This window comes from Triturus cristatus, chromosome 12, assembly GCF_964204655.1.
Source record: "Triturus cristatus chromosome 12, aTriCri1.1, whole genome shotgun sequence".
Taxonomy (NCBI): domain Eukaryota; kingdom Metazoa; phylum Chordata; class Amphibia; order Caudata; family Salamandridae; genus Triturus; species Triturus cristatus.
The window spans coordinates 1,277,054-1,295,447 of NC_140595.1; the positions used below are offsets into that span (position 1 = coordinate 1,277,054).

At 45.2% G+C, this 18,394-nt stretch overlaps 1 protein-coding gene across 2 annotated transcripts in view; it reads right to left on the reverse strand.

Moving 5' to 3' along the window:
* Positions 1–7,954: 7,954 nt before the first annotated feature.
* SGTA (small glutamine rich tetratricopeptide repeat co-chaperone alpha) overlaps positions 7,955–18,394 on the reverse strand; it is a 151,035-nt gene continuing 140,595 nt past the window's right edge. For both annotated transcript variants that reach the window (XM_085638419.1, XM_085638418.1), the window contains one exon: positions 7,955–9,543. In XM_085638419.1, coding sequence (XP_085494545.1) covers positions 9,426–9,543 — 118 coding nt within the window. In that variant the 3' untranslated portion in view covers positions 7,955–9,425. The remainder of the gene's footprint in view (positions 9,544–18,394) is intronic.

An 18,394-nucleotide genomic window follows, 5' to 3' on the forward strand; every position in this document is an offset into this window, starting at 1 on the left:
AGTCAATTGGCAATAGTTTTGTCTCCTTGTGGGGCCGTTTAGATAATTTGGATTCTATTTTAATTAAACTGACCAGCCTTACTGAGGCTCTACAGTGCGAAAGGGTGAGGGTGGGTATCAAGACATCCCAAATCCAAGCTGCAACTTCTATAGAACAAGTATTGGCTAGGTTAACTGCCATTGAGGGTTTGATAAGTAAAGGCCAAGGACAGGGTACCTGTGTTGTAGGTCCCTGGACCCAGAAGGTGTTATCATAGATAATCCACGTCAGGTGAAGCCCCCTGTGATTCAGTTAAAACTCCTATGCAACATGAGAGTATCCCCAGTTTAACATTAACCCTGGTCCCGCTCCTGTTAAACCCTGACCTACTGCTTTGACATTCATTCCGCCTTTACTTCATGGGGCTGGGGAGGAAGTGAGGTTGGATTTGCCCCATTAACCATAATTTTGGCAAATATCCCGGCCCCTACTTCCAAGTTAAATGAATCTTGGGAGGCATTGAGAAACAAGGCTCTTTGGTGGCTCGGGACTCGAACCGGCTATCAGAGGCCTTGTTTAATGAAATTAAAATGGCAAGAAGAGTAGGCTGGGTCAGGAGAAAACACATCCCAGGGACTGTATTGTTCTTTTCTTTAAGTCACCTAATTTGGTGTGCGAAATTTTACTTAGACTTGGTAGCATCCATGTGCTCCATGGAGAAATAAATATCTTGCCCTTGGGTTACTTTTATCCCCCAAAGCCTCATTCCTTCTGCCCCCCCTACCAGAAACTTAAATTGACTAATGATTATCAACAGTCTAGTTCACCTCTCTATAGCACAACTGGTCTGCCTTGTCAAGACCCTAGAACATTTTTTAACATCCCAGTTACAAATAGATATGGGGCGCTTGAGGATGTGGACTGACTTGTGTCACAGGCTGGTTATATTGCCAGTCCAGGGACTGGTGGGGTAGTAGGGCATTTGGGGTGAGTGGTGGTGAGCTCCAGAGACAGAACATTCTTGGTGGTGTTGGACCGGTGGACCAACAACCTGAAACCTTTCAGAAAGTTTCAGACCACGATGGACCTAGACCGGGTCTGCCTAGCATTCCAGCTCTTGCGTCTCCCGTTTTTTAAACTTCTGCTTCAGCTAGAGGGGGTCCCTTGTTGGAAGCTGTTGAATTACCCCCTACGTTTGAGCTAGAGTCCATCCAAAGTTCCATCACTACCGGTCTTATGCACACGATGGTAGTCTTGAATACGGTCACTCCCTAAAGGTTCTATCATGGAACATTGCCGGAATAAAAAGTAAACTGCAAATTCCAGATTGGAGTCAATTTGTAGGTGACCATGATGTGTGTATGTTTCAGGAGAACTGGGCAAGGGAGGATGTGCTGAGGGAGGGTTATGTAACTTTTAATGTGTGGGCTAGGAAGGGAGGAAGGGGCAGACCCTCGGGGGGGGGGGGGGCGGTTTATGCACTTGGGTTGCCACCTACCTTGATTGCACGGCAGAACAGTTAAACACCGCTTCTGATGACATCCAGTGCATTGTACTTACCTTTCCTTCCAGGACCAAAATAGCTTAAATTAACATCTATTCTCGTCCCTTAAGTTTTGCACATGAATCCCCGACTATAGATCTATTGAACGCATTTATTGAATTAGTATCCCCGAAGACAAGTTGATCATAGGAGGAGATTTTAATTGTCAATTTTGTCCCTTAGCACTCCCACAGATGTTTCTACCAGTGATGAGGATCGTTTTTGGGTAATTCCTGTCACTCAAATTTCTCCGGTCAAGGCCTGGACCCCCCTGTTTCTCCAGATTAATGCTCTAACTTTATCCCATTAATTGAGGGCTTGCAATGGACCAGCCCGGGAAGTCAACCTTCAACAGAACAGGTCAATCCTCTCTGTTGGATTATATTTTAGTAGAAACAAGCATATGGCAGTGGCTTGTCGACTTTGCTGTCATGCCGAGACATGACCGTGATCATAACACCCTGATATTGGAGTTGGAGCCTCCAGGCCTTATTAAACCTATGGCCACTAGCACTTTTGCACCTGGCAATGTAACACTTGCCAACACAAGAAGGTGAATTAAATGGGGAGCTTTTAAACAATCACCAGACAAGTCAGCCACATTATATTCTTTAGTCATCATGCCCTTAATGGAAATGGGAGAGGCTGTCATGTCATTGGGTTCTCCCCAAACCGCCAGTAGAGTGGAGAAGCTGCATGTGGACTGACTAACATTTTTAATCCTTTGACGCAGTCCAGGGCAAGCAAGGGTGTGAAGCAAATTTGGTTCAACAACTTTTGCCGCAAGGCAAAGGGTGCACTCTTGATGCAATTAAAAGTAAAGATAGATCCTTAATCAAACTCAACAGGGGCTCTCTATCGGGACACAAACCTAGCCAAGAAGGATTGGGAGCTAGAAAGATGGAGTTCTATTAAAACAGATTTGGCCAACAGGGACATGAAGATGTTTCGGTCACTAGTTAGTACAGGCATCAGTATGGGCAACTCAGCAGTAGAGCCGGACATTGCTGCAGCCGCTTGGAAGTCACATTTTCAAGCTTTGGACTCCACCGAGGTAGTTTTAAAACCCATTGATATACCATCTTCGGCAACCCCTGGATGTGTCTTGAAGATTTTCAAGGGTTCACTTTAACAGAAGTTTTGGATGTCATTAGAAGCTCCCTCTTGGGAAGGCCCCCGGATTAGACAAAATTCCAGAGGATCTATTCAGGGAGGAACCAAATATATGGGGACCATACCTCTGGGTAATCTTTAACGCCATTTTGAACGGCAGGAAGGTCCCGGACACCTGGCTAGGAGCCAAACTTTTTCCAGTTTTTAAGAAGGGTTCTCCTCTTCCCCCACCAACTATAGGCCAATCAGCCTGATTGATGTCACCCAGAAATTGTTTGCTAGGATTCTCCTCGAGCGTTTACACTCCTGGATGGAGGAGCATGAAATTCTGAGTGTGTATCAAGCTGGCTTTAGAAAAAATCTTTCAACCATCGACCAAATCTTTAGTCTCCAATTATTATATTGGAAGACGGTGACAGTAGAGGGTGGCAGCCTTTACTTGATATTTGTCGATCTTAAATCGGCCTTTGATTTGGTCCCTCGAGTTAAACTGTGGGAGGTCCTTGAGCAACTATGCATTCCGTCCTATTTGCTGTCAATGATTATACGACTGCACAATGGCAACTTTGCCCAAGTCAGGTATGGGAGATTCGGGGAATTGACTTCCCGGTTCCCAGTTAATAGAGGATTAAGACAGGGGTGTGTGCTGGGCCCTACCTTGTTTTGCCTTTTCATTAATGCTTTGGTGGCCCAGTTAAATGAGGTTGTGGATAACGATGCTCCAAAATTGGTGGATGGTAAGGTGCCAGCAATGATGTTTGCTGATGACACCTTTTTGTTATCAAAGTCCCCTATTGGTATCCAAAGGATTCTTGACAGTTTCTTTCTATTCTGCAAAAATAGGGAGCTGGAGGTTAATACATCGAAGACCAAATTTATGGTCTTTAATCCAGAAAAACCATCTCGACTAAACCCGTCCTTAAATGGCATTTTGCTTGAGAGAGTGACTGTCTTCGACTATCTTGGTGTTACTTTGTCTGAGACATTCGAATGCGGCACGCAACTAGACAAGGCAGGTCTGAGGCTAGCACAGATGGTCGGGGGTATTGCAAAAACACTTAGGAACTCGTCATACAAGCTCCCGGACCCGGTGGCTGAGATCTATAAAGTACAGGTCAGGAGTGCAATAATGTATGGGGCAGAACTCTGGGGTCATCGTCCTTCTGGCGGTCTAACAAAAACTGAGAACAAATTTATGAGACGGCTCCTTGGTCTTCCGCCAAGCACCACTCTTATCCCCCTATGCCTGGACCTGGGAATCAGACCTAGTGCTGAGGAGGTTGGATTGAGACCGTTGACCTTTTGGCGTAGGCTGTTGGCGACCCCCGAACTAGCAGCTGATTAGTCTGAGCTCAATGGGGTTTTGCGACTTCCGGTGGTGGGTGAATTACCATGGTTTGTACATATTAAAGACCTATGTTTGAGAATAGGCAGTCCTGGTCTCTGGAGTAATCCTGAGGAAGTGTCTCCAACTATTCCTCGATTAGAACTGGTTAGAGCTTACAGATCTCTAAGATTAGCTGATGTCCAGAGAAATATCAAACTGCTGACTTTCTTAACATCAAATCGCAGTATCTTTTTCTGCTTTTTATGGACGAAATACAGACACCCATGGCAAGGAAGCCATATATTGAGTTTAGACTAGGGACCTAGCCGGTCCATGCTTTTACAAACAAATGGTCAAAAAATAGCTCCCATGGGTGTCCTGGATGCAATAGTCAAGACGAGACTGACTTGCATGTTCTTTTTTTCTGTCCTGGATATAAACTTGCCAGGCGGCGATGGCTTGTACTACTATGTAGAAATCTGGGTTGTGGACAGTGCTCGTGGCATACAGAAAACTGAGATCGGACACCCACCACCCCTATAGTTTTTGCAGTGTCTCCTTTTCTTAACGGCATGTGGCATAGGCGTATGGTGGTGTTAAACCTACCCAAGTAATGCTTTCTATTGCACTTTCTAATTTTTATTTGTTTTTAAACCTTTTTAACTTTTTAAATCTCTTTTTATATTCATTTTAACTTTGTGAAACTTTAATGTAATGATCAATTTCAAATGTACTTTGGCCATTTTTTGTTTATATAATCTGCTCTTGATTAATTATTTTATTATTGTCCAAATTTGGCTATGTATGTATGGTATAATTTCCTTTTTATGGTCAATATTGGCCGAAATAAAGCTTGTTAAATGGAAATGCAAATAAACTGGAGTTTTACATATGACACTTAGGGTGCAAATCAAAGGGCGAAGACAGGATTCCAAAACAATTCTTGCATATCCACTCTCTGGTTGGTAAAAACCCTGCTTTTGTTCTACCAACCATCTGTCTCTGGGTTCATTGGGGGTACCGTGGTTGCTTCAAATTGGATTTTAGTGTTAGATGGAGGATGCAATGATTACCACACTACGAACACTAGGAACATTTATCCCATCGGTTAGGGCATGTCCAGGACTCCTTCCCATCCACTAGCTTGCGCCAGGCATAAATGTGGCATCTCCAGGCACCTACTTTAGAACATTCCTGGACCTGAGGAAGATCAGAAGAGGGCTGGTCCTGCTGTTTGTGACCTGAGAGGGGGCCCTTGAAGCCGGGACCTGCTCCCTCTTTTGCCCAGGACAAAGAAGTGGACACATTAGCTGACCTCCTGTTCGAGCTACAGCAACATATCAAGCTACAAGAGAACTTTCCTGCAGCTGATCAGTGGCGACTGGACTCTACTGTTGGCCTTTGCCTTGACACCCTGTGAGTCTGTAAGTGCCCCTTCCTCCCACAAAGACAAAGGATATAACCACTAAATCGCCTAGTCCATGTAGCTTGTGACCACTGATTTATAAATCCTCCTTAAGTGGGTCTCTATGTAGGACACAACAGGCCACCAAGTAAAACATTCCCCAAAATATCAATACACTTATCACTATGAGGGACTGAGAAGTCTGAAGTGCCAGATGTCTGTTCCCCGTATTAAGTCATTGCACCTTTTCAGAGTTTGCATCTGCCTGCAACAATTTCAGAATTGGAGAAGTCTGAACCCGGACTGTGGCGCCTACGAGAGAAAGGAGTTAAATGATCCTGTTCATGTTGTTATGGCATTGCTTAAGCATTTTCCCTTTCACCAAAAAATCATGCAAGTTTGGTCACACAAGTATATCTTCAAGCCGTAAATAGCTGCCACCATCGACATGCATTTTGTGGACACCTGTGGTGTTCACTTTAGCCCAAAAGGTAGTACTAAAAACTGACATTTTTCTAGCCTGCCCCAAATTGAAGGTATTTGCAGTGTTTCAAAATGTATAAAAAGGTATCTTAGATGTCTAACATTGTCAGTCACCTTCTTAGAGCAGAAGCATACACTCTTGCAGGGTGCATCACCTTGAATCTAGATGTGGGTATAATACAGTTTAATGAACGCTAATCAAGAATTGATCCTTACATCGTGTGCTGTGAGTCATTTGAGAAAGTACACTCCCTGCCATCTACCCTGTCCAAGGACTTAGATGAACAACTTCAACAAGTATTTGACCTCCAGCAAGTGCCTGATGTGGGCTTGTCATGCAATAGCTTGGCATGGCGGGTCAGTCTTGGTTTTTCTGGTTAACTTGATGCAACAAACATACCGAACCACATAAAGCCCCCATAGGCATGGGGTTACTTTGCAGCAGTGGACATGAAAGGATTGGTTGGGAAAGCAAATAGATAGTCACTTACTAATGGGGCTTGGAACACTGGCTGCAGCCTATAGGCATGAAGACTACCATGGTGCTGAAGGCTGTGGCTCCCACACAATGAGACATCTGCTGATAGCCCTGATTGGCAAGTGCTCATCGACCGTGGGGCTTGTGCTGACCTGAAGTTATCTATGAAAAGGTGACTTTCACTGTAGGGCCTCCATAGGCTCTTGCAGTGACCTCATCTTTTTGTGTGCCCTGGTGCTTTATCTACAACCAGGCCAAAAAGGTGCTCGTGTCAAATAAGTTAAGTGACTGACTGGGAAAACAGAACTGTGCAATCATCAATGGAAAATCAGGACGAGTCCAGGAGTGATCTGCCTTCCATCATAGGATGGAAGAGAGGGAGTCCACAAACGTTCTTGCAATCAGCTTTTCCCCTATAATGATAACTGTTTAAGGCTTTTTATATACATGCTGTGAGAGAGGTTTTCAATATCTTTCCACAGTTGAGGGGTGAATCTGTTCAAGAAGTCTGTGGTTTTTGCTATACGCCGTTGAGAACCACAAAGGATTCCACAGCATTTAGCTTTTTGCTATCCCTAACAGCCAGGACCAACAATCGGATCTGGATTAACTAATCTTGAGCTCGCTGTGGCTACAAAAAGTGAATTCAGAACATCATTCAACGTGCTGTTGGGTCCTGTGGCGCAAGACAAAACAATCTCTTTACTAGTTAAGTAGAACTTAGTGGCAGGACCACACTTGGAAAAACCAGAGGGTTTCACCAGACTGTTTCTGACTGCTCAGAACTGGTGGAAAATATCTGTGGTAAATGTTACAGAATCGGCAAGATTGTGTGGAAACAGACTGTGCATTTCCAGGTCAGGCGCGATTCTCAATCCAGTGTCATTCAAACGATGACATCAGTAGTTAGGAGTGGAAATAGCAGCAGTACTAGGTATCTCTGATGCCAGTATCCCCACCTATTAATTTTGAGCATTTCAGACCGATGGCCTCCGTGTCTGTCATGGGAAACATTCAAATGACGCACAAGGTGAGAGTCTACCCATCATTACCTATGATATGGAGACAGAAATTATACAAGCCTTCTGTCCATAAATGAAGCGAAAAACACAAGGCAGAGGCAATTTTTGAAGTCATTCCATATGAACTGCTAATTGCATTGACTGTTTAAAGATCCAGATATCCAGCGCACGGAAGTTACAGATAGTATAGAATTACACAACACAGTTTGCCTGCTCGGATAGCCTGAAATCAAGTGTCATTGAACATCAGCGACCTCTTCAGTCTAGTTACCAAGGAGCTTTTACTGCTTGTAATTACACTTTCTTTCACTTGATTACTCCGTCTGCACGTTTGCTTGTGAACCCAAAGGCGGAACTACAAACTGATGACCGCGTCAACATTGAGTTGCTTCTGGCCCAATGTCTTCATGCGTCATATTGGCTCCATCTACTTTCTATTCCCAAAACGCTGTGTGCATGTAAAGAAGACGCGTTTCCAAACCTAAATGCCAGATGGGGGATGAGATGGCTGGATGATGGGAGACATATGAATCTAGAAAAGGATCATGTGGCAAAATTACTATCAAGAAAAGACCAATGCATCCAGCAGAAACTGATCAAAGCTTGGCATTTACAGACATTTATTACGTTTTTATTTTATATCTTTAACAATTTATATCAGAAAGAACCACCGCAGGTCGTCGATTTGTCAGTGCCTTAAATCACCCAGACTCTCGACTGGCTTCAGTATCATGTCCGAGTGATGTCTTCCTGTTCATTAGAGTTACATTAGGACCAGGAGGAAACAGAACGTTGGATTTCATACTCTGTGATCCAGAAGGCTCTACAGACAAGAGACAAATCAAAGGATGCAAAGTTGCGCTCTTTCCTAGACTGAAATCGATTCAGCCTTAATGGGATTTATGTCTCTGACCACCAGACTGCAAGTTTCATGTACCTGGTACAGTAGAGCCTTCTCCACAACACTGCATTTACTCAGACAGAGAGAGAGGTGTGTGCAGCCACAGACAGACTGGTGTTACCTCATGATTAGAAAAGTGTACAATGAAGATGATTTTCAGCTGAGTGCATCAAAGGATGTCCAATACTTTAGTCCTTCACAATCCTTCCCATCTCAGCATACACAGTTTTACAACTTACAAGAAGCTTTGGCCTCAATTACTTCATCAAGATCATGGCTCAGAAGTTAGCACCACCTCCCATACTACCTCTGCATTTCATCACCCTCCTACCCACAAAAATGTACCATTGTGTAAGGTATCTCATCTTAGTTTGTTCTACAACTTCCTACAACCCTTCAGGGGTATCAAGGGCATGATTTGGAAATGTGACTACACAGACAGCCAGATGTTCTGTACCCCTGGTTGAAGGACTTGCAGGTTATGATCTTTACTTGGAAGAATGTTCCTGCAGCATTGTCTTCAATCTGTATCACTGACTGATGCTCTGCAGTTCAGTTAAAGACAGTGTGTCCAGACATGACATACTCACCAGAAAAGACTGTCGGACAATTGTGCGCAAGCATATAAACCAGTCGATGCATTACTAGAGCGGCTAACTGCCCATAAAATAACAGTACAGCACAATATGTCTGCAACCCCCAAAAACATTTATTTTAACCAAGCCGCTTGCACACAGCTGTAGCTCATTCCAAGACTGCTAACAGCAATGATGATAGGTCAACGTAGAAGATTTGAAGGCATAAGATATCTGGGGTGCAGACTCCTCGCACACAATGCCTCACACTGCAAAAACAGCATGCTGAGACCGTTGGCAAGCTTGCTTTATAAGTCAAGGCTAAACTCCGCTGGGTGCAGATCCTGCGCAGTGTAGATCAATGGCGAGACATCATAATCTTGCATGTGGAAATTGCCAAATGGTTTATCTGAGCGGAAGGAGCTCAGTGCGTGGACTTTAAAAACAGGGTGAGGTAAGGAGAGGAAGAGAGGTGATCGTAGAAAATAATCGACATTACCCTCAAAAACTTAGTCGAAAGAGAATGAGCTGCTGGTTTGTACAGTTTGCTGGCTCTTCAAAAAAAGGAGTGACTGTTGAGGGCTGGGAAGAACAGTCTTCAACATGTGGCTCCTGGCGATATAATGTCCTTTCCCTCGCTTGGACGTTCCGGCAGGGGCAATGGCAACAGAAATGGCTTCCAGTTCACACCATGAGGACGCCTCCCACGAATATCGCTGTTGAACAGAAACAATATGAATGTAAATCCTTGACAGTTTTTTTCCACAAGGTATTTCAAGCAGTGAAGGTTCAGAGTCCATCCCATTCCTTCGATCATGCCCAGTCCTTCCCTCTAACGCTCAACACAGGTTTCTTACAACACTCACATCTTGAAAGATGGCTCCAACAGACACGGCAGAAGAACAGACACATTGTGAGTGCAAGCGCTTGCGTGTTCTTCCCCAGTGGCTATATGAAGCAGTCAAGTTTCAGTCATATGAGTAGCTGCGCCCCTGGGTAGACTCTTCCTCTGAATCTAAATAAATGCCCTCCCTATGGCACCCACATGATGGTGATTACTTGAACGGCGGTACTTTGTACAGATTTAGACCATTTCCTTTCAAATGCACAGAGGGCCTCCTCTGCCGCAGTGGAAGACCAAAGGCCCCAACACGAGCTGCCCAGAGTGGTTCTGGACAGGTGGTGTATTGCAGCTGCAAACTCCATGGAGTCGGCCAAAACCAGTATACAGGCTTTACAACAGTCATTACTATGCACAGAAGTATCACAGACGTCATTACAACACAGAGATGTACCACAGGTTTCTTTGGTAGGTTTACAATACAAATCTTTATCACAGTAAATTTTGAAATATATAAAATGGGCATAACGTTTTTTTAGGGTGTTGGGATGGGTAGTTTTAAGGCGTAGGAAATGGATTTAAGCAGTAATAAACATTTATTAGGGTTGGGTGGTGTATAGGGGTACTAAGGAATTTTTAGGTTTTAGCATCTGTGTGGGTATTGTACAAGGGTAGTAAGGAGTCATCAGAGCTCAGGGTAGGTAGTTTGAAGGGCTGGGTAGGTAAAGGAGTAATGCGGAGTTGTTAGCGTTCAGGGGTGAGTAGTTCTAACTGGTTTTAGGGTTCATTCAGGGCTGGGAAGTTTTAAGGGTTCATGGCTGGGTATTTGTAAAGGAGAGGAAGACGTTTTTAGGAGTGATGTAGGGGGTTACAAAACGTTTTTTTTTTTTAAATGAAGAAATATATGTATTTTTTGATATTAAAAAGGGGTTTTACCACCCCATAAAAATGATATATGGCTAGTAAGGCATTTCCAGAGTCCAGGAATTTGTAGTTTTAAAGGCAGTAAGAGTTTGTTTTAAGGATTTAGGAGTGGGCAGTCTACAGGGGTAGTAAAGGCTTTTTTTACGGTCTATGGAAGTATGGCCTGAAGGGGTAGTGTTTTAGGGTTCATGGCTGGGTAGTGTATAGGGGTAGTAAGGAGTTTTTAGGGATCAAATGTGGGTAGTGTACATGTGTAGTAAGGGGATGTTAGGGTTCAGGGATAAGTGGTGTACAGGGGTAGTAAGGGTTTTTAGGATTCAAGGATGGGTAGTTGGCTGCCCTTGGGGGCTTATGCATTGGTCCTGGCCACAGGCCCTGTGGCCAACCTCAGATGATGATTGGCATACTTATGTACGGTAATAAAATATGACTTTGTGTTAAAAAAGAAAAAGAAGAAAACTAGAAATTTACTGGGAAAAAACAAAGTGTAAAGTGATGTTATATTTAGTTATGGTAAATCTTACTATGCTTTGGAACAAAACGCAGAAATTCACTGAAAAAAACCCAAACGGTTAAAGTGACTTAGGTGAAGTGTTAGTTTAAACATAAGGAATATGTCACCCTGCAAGTATCTGTTCTTGGACCCCAGTGCTGTAGATTCACGTGCTCTGCATACTCCTGCCATCTAGTGTTGGATCCGGAGTTGTGCAAGTTATTTTTCTTCAAAGAAGTCTTTCGAGTCACGAGGTCGAGTGACGCCTCCTCTCAGTGGTAATGCGCATGGGCAACGACTACACTGTTAGATTGTTTCCCCGCAGGCGGTTGAGAAAAGGAGTGCAAAGTATGTGTAAGTAATGTGATGGCCATGCTAAATGTATAAATAGTGAAACTAGTCAATGTGAGGAACTGCAGCGGCCACGGGTGTCCAGGAAGGAGGGTGGGCGCATGTGAATCTACAGCTCTACATACCACAACCAGATGCTTACAGGGTAAGTAACACATTCCGTTCAATGGCATGTGTGGCTGTAGATACAAATGCTATGCATAGACTGTAAAGCAATCCCTCCTTACATGTGGTGGCTAACCTGTGGGTGTTGAAGTGGTTTGAAAAAGTGTACGTTGTACTGCCTGTCCTACGTTGCCTTCTTGGCGCGCTAAAACATCTACGCAATAATTTTTGGTGAAAGTGTGTGGGGCGGACCATGTAGCTGCTTTACATATGTCAGCTGTGGGAAGATTTCTCAAAAAGGCCATGGTTGCTTCCTTTTTGAGAGTAGTGTGCGCTCTGGGGGGAACAGGTAAAGGTCTTTTGGACATAGCAAGTCTGAATACATTTGACTATCCATCTAGCTGATTTGGATATAGGGTTGCCTTTGTGTGTTGTTGAAAAGGTGACAAAAGGTTGCTTAGACTTTCAGAAAGTTTTAGTTCTATCAATGTAGAACATAAGCACACTTTTGACATCTAATGTATGAACATATCTTTCAAAACAGAATCCGGTTAAGGGAAATAAAAACTGACAAGTCAATGGATTGGTTGGGGTGAAATTAAGAGACTACCGTAGGTAGGAATTTAGGGTTGGTGCGAAGAACCACTTTGTCCTTGTTTATTTGAAAGAGGGGTTCTTCTAAGGTTAGAACCTGAAGCTCCCTAACACGTCTTAGTGAAGGTTTAGCGAGTAAAAATGCCACCTTCCCAGATAGGAACTGAAGAGGGCATGAGTTTAAGGGTTCAAGGGGGACCCGTGAGTCTTGCAAGTACTATACTGTGCTTCCATGGAGGGGAGGAAGCCTGGGTGGAATAACATGTTCAAGTCCTTCCATGAAGGCTTTGATGACTGGAATTTCAACAGCAAAAGGTGTTGTCTATGTTGTAGCTAGGCAGCCTAAGCAGTGAGGTGTAAGGGTATAGAAGTGAATGCCAAAACAGCCTTTTGTAAGTGAAGAAGATAGTAGGTGTTTTGTACTGCAGCGGTGAAAGGGTCAATTGGCAGTAGAAAACAAAATGTTTCCATTTTGCTGCATAGCAGGCACTGGTGGTATGTCCACATGCCCCCTTAAGAATGTCCATACACTCTGCTGGTAAGTTAAGATAACCAAACTCTTTGCCCTCAGGAGTCTGATAGCTATGTTGAGAGTTTGGGGATCTGGGTGTCTGTGATTTTGAGTGAGAAAGTCCGGTCTGTTGGGGAGCTTCTCGTGTGGAACAACTAAAAGGTCTAGTAATGTTGAGAACCAAGGCTGACAAGTGCAGGTGGGAGCTACTAGGATCATCGTTAGACAAGAAAATAAGTTACTTACCTGTAACTGCAGTTATCCAGTATTGGTATCTTTCATGAACTCAATGCTTGAATCATTTCCCGTCATCGAAGTGGGAGTCCCACGGTACCATAATCAAGCAATATGATAAAACTCTTGTAGGCTATAAAGGCCCTGGGCCATCAGTTTAATATCCTCTCTATGTCCTTTTTCAAAAAAGGACCAAACCTCACCTATAACCAATCAGCTGCTAGCACCCTCTAGAACACGGGTACTCATAGTACGGCCCGCGGGCCGCCTGAGGCCCGGCAAGCCTCCCTTGGCGGCCCGCGGACCTTAATGACATCGTACCCGTGGTTAAAAAAAAAATTAAAATAATGAGTGTTCCTAAACACTGTCCGGTTGCACCAGCGCAACTCTGTCTCTGTGGGGGCCGGGCGTTCCAGGGATAGTCCGAGTGGAGCTGCGGGGCCTCAGAAGAGGTGAAAAACAACAATTGATATGCAAATGGTCTTTTAAAGACCTGTGAAGTGCTCGGGTGCGGCTGTTGGTGTGCCCTGGAAGCTGCGTCAGCCGGTTGGCACACACGCAGTGTGAGATGACAGAGGATGACAAAGGGAGGTAGAGGGAGGGAGACAGAGGGAGGGAGAGAGGGAAAAGGAGGGAGGGAAAAGGAGGGAGGTAGAGGGAGGGAGACGGAGGAAGAGGGAGGGAGGTAGAGGGAGGGAGACGGAGGAAGAGGGAGGGAGGGAAAAGGAGGAAGGAACAGGGAGACAGAGGGAGGGAGCCAAAAGGGGTTGAGACGGAGGGAGAGGGAGACAGAGGGAGGGAGCCAAAAGGGGTTGAGACGGAGGGAGAGGGAGACAGAGGGAGGGAGCCAAAGGGAGGGAGACAGAGGGAGGGAGACAGAGGGAGAGAGGGTGACAGAGGGAGGGAAAGGGAGGGGGAGGGAGAGAGAGAGGGTGACAGAGGGAGGGAAAGGGAGAAGGAGGGAGAGAGAGAGAGGGTGACAAAGGGAGGGAAAGGGAGGGAGAGGGAGAGAGAGGGTGACAGAGGGAGGAAGGGGGGAGAGAGAGGGAGGGAAAGAGAGAGAGAGAGGGAGGGAAAGAGAGAGAGCGAGTGTATATGTGTGTATATATATATATATATATCTGGTCTGGAGGCTCAGTGGATGTAGGCGTCCGCTGCAGGGACCTGTGTTCAACCTCGTGGTCACAGTTTTTTTGTGGCTTTAGCCCCGCCCCCTCCCCCACTGACCCCGCCCCCACCAGTGCGGCCCTCGGCCACAAACCACACTGTAAATTTGGCCCCCGAGAGAAAGTTTGTGAGTACCCATGCTCTAGAACAATCCCATGAGAGGCTGAGTCCCTCAGATTTTCCAGCACAAGTGGGAGTAATATCACAGGAACAAGGTGTGCCTCTCCGGGAAGGAGGGTGGGTCGTATGTGACTATGAAAGACACTGATATTGGATATCTGCAGATACAGGTAAGTAACATTTTCTTATCCAGTATTGGGGTATATTTAATAGATTCACATGCATGAATCAGAATAGCGAGCAGTATCATGTTTAATATGAGTACCCTTTGCGAATGCTGGGTAACATTAATATACATTTGCAGACTGCATCTTAAAAATGAAAACATAGAAATATACATATCTACACATATATAATGATATACGATTACATGTCTATATATAAAAACATGCAACATCTTCATTATTTACATTGAGATGAGTAGCATTTATATGCAAAACATTAGATAAGCGAAATTAAGAGAACAGTTAAGCAGTCACATACGAACGTGTGGAGACATTTAACTTTTTGAACATAAAGAAACACCTCTACTTAAAGACGCTCACCTTATTGGAATAGATGGCGTAATCCTGCATCGCCCACGGCTGCGTCGCTACGCCGGGTCGAGTCCAGGCGGTAGTGATGTGTGAATAATAATAATCATATGTGAATGTGTGGGTGCTCTTCCATGTCGCAGCACGGCATATTTTCTCCAGTGGAATGCCAGCTCTTGTCGAATGACCTTTAGATTTCTTCGTCAAGGGATCGCCTGCCTTGGTATGGCAAAATTGAATTGACACCGACAGCCATCGTGCAATGATCAGTTTCATCACAGCTGTGCCCTGACGGCCTTGTCCATAGGCTACAAGTAGCTGGTCAGTCTTGCGAATGTTATTAGTTCTTTGCAAGTAAAATTTGAGGCATTGTTTAATGTCCAAAGTATGAAGAGCCTGTTCAGCTGGCGTGGCCGGGTTGGGGAAAAAAATTCGAAGAATGACAGGCTCATTGAGGTGAAATTGAGAAGGAACCTTTGGAATGAACTTCCGGTTCGTTTTGAGAAGCACAAACTCCTCCGTGGAATGAAGAAAAGGTTCTTGAGTGGTAAAGGCCAGCATCTGACTGACTCTTCTGGTAGATGTGAGTGCAAGGAGAAGAGCAACTTTCCACATGAGAAACTTTAAGTCAGCCCTATGAATAGGCTTGAAATACCGCTTCATTATTTGCAATACGACCACATTAAGATGCCATTATGACAGTGGCGCTCACACCGGAGGGAAGGCTGTGAAGAGTCCTTTCATGACTTGCTTTATAACCCTTGTGGAGCAGGGAGTTAAAGCCTGTGAAGAGCAGTTGTACCTTAAGATTGCACAAGGGGGACTTTGACTGATGCATATACCAAGACTGACTTGGCCATGGAGAGAAGATAAGGTAAGATCTGCTATGGAGAAGCGTAGAACGGGTGCAAGTTGTTTTGCTGACACCAATGACAGAATCTCTTCCTCTTCAACTTTTAAGTCTTGTAGGTGCCTTCTGCTTTAGACTTGGAGAGAATATATCTGCATTCCTGAGTGATTTTTGGATTCTTAAATTTGTCGAATTCAGGAGCCATGCGTGCAGGTGGAGAGATGCTGACTCCGGATGGCATATATGACCCTTGTTCACTGTCAGGAGAGATTGCACTGGAAGAAGGTGAATGGGCTTGGTCTCAGACCGGAGACGAAGCTCAGAAAACCAGTGCTGCCTGTGAGCGATCAACAGGAGTTGCCAAAGCTCAGACTTCATCTTGGTGAGGACTCTGGGAATCAGTGGGATGGGAGGAAAAGCGTACGAATAAATCCCGGATCAGCACATCGAAAGGGCATTTCACCACGACCCTGGGAGAGGGAATCGACTGGCGTAGAACCGACACTTGGTATTGGTTTCCGTTGTGAAGAGATCCAGCGTTGGTTTCCCCCAAAATGAGAATATCCTGTTCAGCTGTAATTGGTTGAGTTCCCACTTGTGGCAGCTGTCCTTGATCCTGCTGAGGGCGTCCGCAAGCATGCTGTGTACTCTGGACAGATGTTCAGCCTTTAAAGATATTTTGTGAGCTGTAAGCCAGTCCCAGAGTTCTTGGGCTTCCTGGGATAGCGTGAGAGATTGCGTTCCTTCCCTGTTTTTTGATATAATACATGCTGGTTGTATTGTCGGTATGAACCAGCACGAAGGATTTTGCGAGCCTTGGGAGGAAAGCCTGCAGGGTGAGAAAAGTGGCCTTGAGCGTCACGCTGTTGATGTGTAGAGACTTTTGAGTTGTCAACCACCTTCCCTGGATCTGAAGGTCTTGCAAGTGGCAGCCCCAGCCCTCCATGGAAGCGTCCGTACCGATGATGAAATCCGGCACTAGTGGTAAAAACGCGAGGCCTTGAGAGAGATGCGGTATGTGTGACCACCATGCTAGCATGGCTAACATCCTAGGAGTAATAAGAGAATAAGTCCTCGAAGGACCCTTCCGACTGGGTCCGCTGGAGTTGTAATCCATCTTGTAACGGTCTAAGTTTGAGGTGCGCCAATGGGACCAAGTTATCACAGAGGAGATCATACCTAGGAGCGACTTGAAGTCTCACAGAAATGCAGTGTTTTCCTGCAATGCTCTGAGCCAAATGCGCTAGTCTTCTTTGCTTGTCTTGGGAGAGGAAGGCTTTGTTCTGTATTGTGTCGAGATCGGCTCTGAGAAATGGCATAGTCTGACTGGGATTGGTGGAGGATTTCTGGCAATTGACGGTGAGGCCCAGTCTGAAAAACAGTGAAAGACAGGCGTTTGTTTCCTTGGCTGCTTGTCCTGGCATTGGGGCTTTTAGCAGCCAGTTGTCTAGGTAAGGGAATACCCGATGACCTAGTTTCCTGAGTGCTGCTGCTACTGGGGCCATGCACTTGGTGAATATCCGAGTTGCGGACTCTAAACTGAATGGAAGGTCCTTTAATTGGTAATGGGTACTAGCTATTGTGAAACGAAGATGATTGCGGCATTTGGGATGAATGGGGATATGGCAATAACCGTCTTCCAGGTCTAGAGATGTCGTGAAGTCCCCACTGTTGAGGCAATGTGGCCTGGCTCAGAGAGTTTTCATCCGAAAGGATTGTTTTTCGGAGGAATTTGTTGAGCATCCTGAGATTCAGGATTGGTCTCCATTCCCATATTTCTTACAGAGGAGGAATAAACAGGAGTATAATTCTCTTCCCCTCTGGTACCTTCTCTATTGCTCCCTTGGAGAACATTAGTAGAGCTTCCTTCTGCAATAAGTGAAGACGAAGGGAGGATCCCTTTGGCGGAGTAGTTGGTGGTCGTTCTGTGAATGGCAGGTTATGGCCTGAGGTGACAAGGTCCAATACCCATTTGTCTGAGGTGATGGTTTGCCAGTGTGGGAGGTAACAGGATATTTTTACACCCACAGGGTGAGAGGATTTCGTAGCTGGTACCTGAAGGAGGTTACTGATTGCGACCGTTGTCACAGCTCTGAGGAGGTGGTCTTCAGTGAAGGCCCTGTACAGGATTGTTTGCGATAGGACTGTTGCAGGTATCCTGTCTTGTTTTGTGGTTAGTATGGCTGATATTGTTATGAGCACTGGTATCCGTCCATATACGAAGAAAAACCACACCCACGGGCTCCTCCGAAAGGCACCTTCTAGTACTGGAGAGTGCCTACAGATTTGGCAGTATCGGTGTCCGTTTTAATGGCAAGGAGAGCATCATTAGTGTGCTTGCTAAATAGGGTATCCCCATCGTAAGCCATGTCCAATTTTTGGGACTGAACCTCTGCTGTAAATGATGTAGCCTTTAGCCATCCTTGGCACCATAGGACAGCTGCGCTGGCTAACTGACAGAAGCCTATTGAGACTGTCTATGACGCAGTCAATAATATCCGAAGATGTTCTCTCACCCTCCAACAACATCTTGCATGCTTCCACTTGTTTATCTTCAGGGATGAGATCGATGATGGCACCAATATCTGACCACATCTGGCTGTAGTAGTGGCCTAGAATGGCGAGGGAATTGGCTGTACGCACAGTAATTGCCGAAATAGTGGAGAATCTCTTCCCAATGATAACCAAACGGTAGACCGGTTTTTAGACCTCCATTGCGCCACCTGAGAGATCACTGAGTCAGGGATGGGGAGTCCTGTCAAGCATGATAGGATGTCCTCAGGTGCTCTATATTTTTTGTCGATGGATGGAAATACAGCCGCCACAGTGGCCAGGTTTTTCATG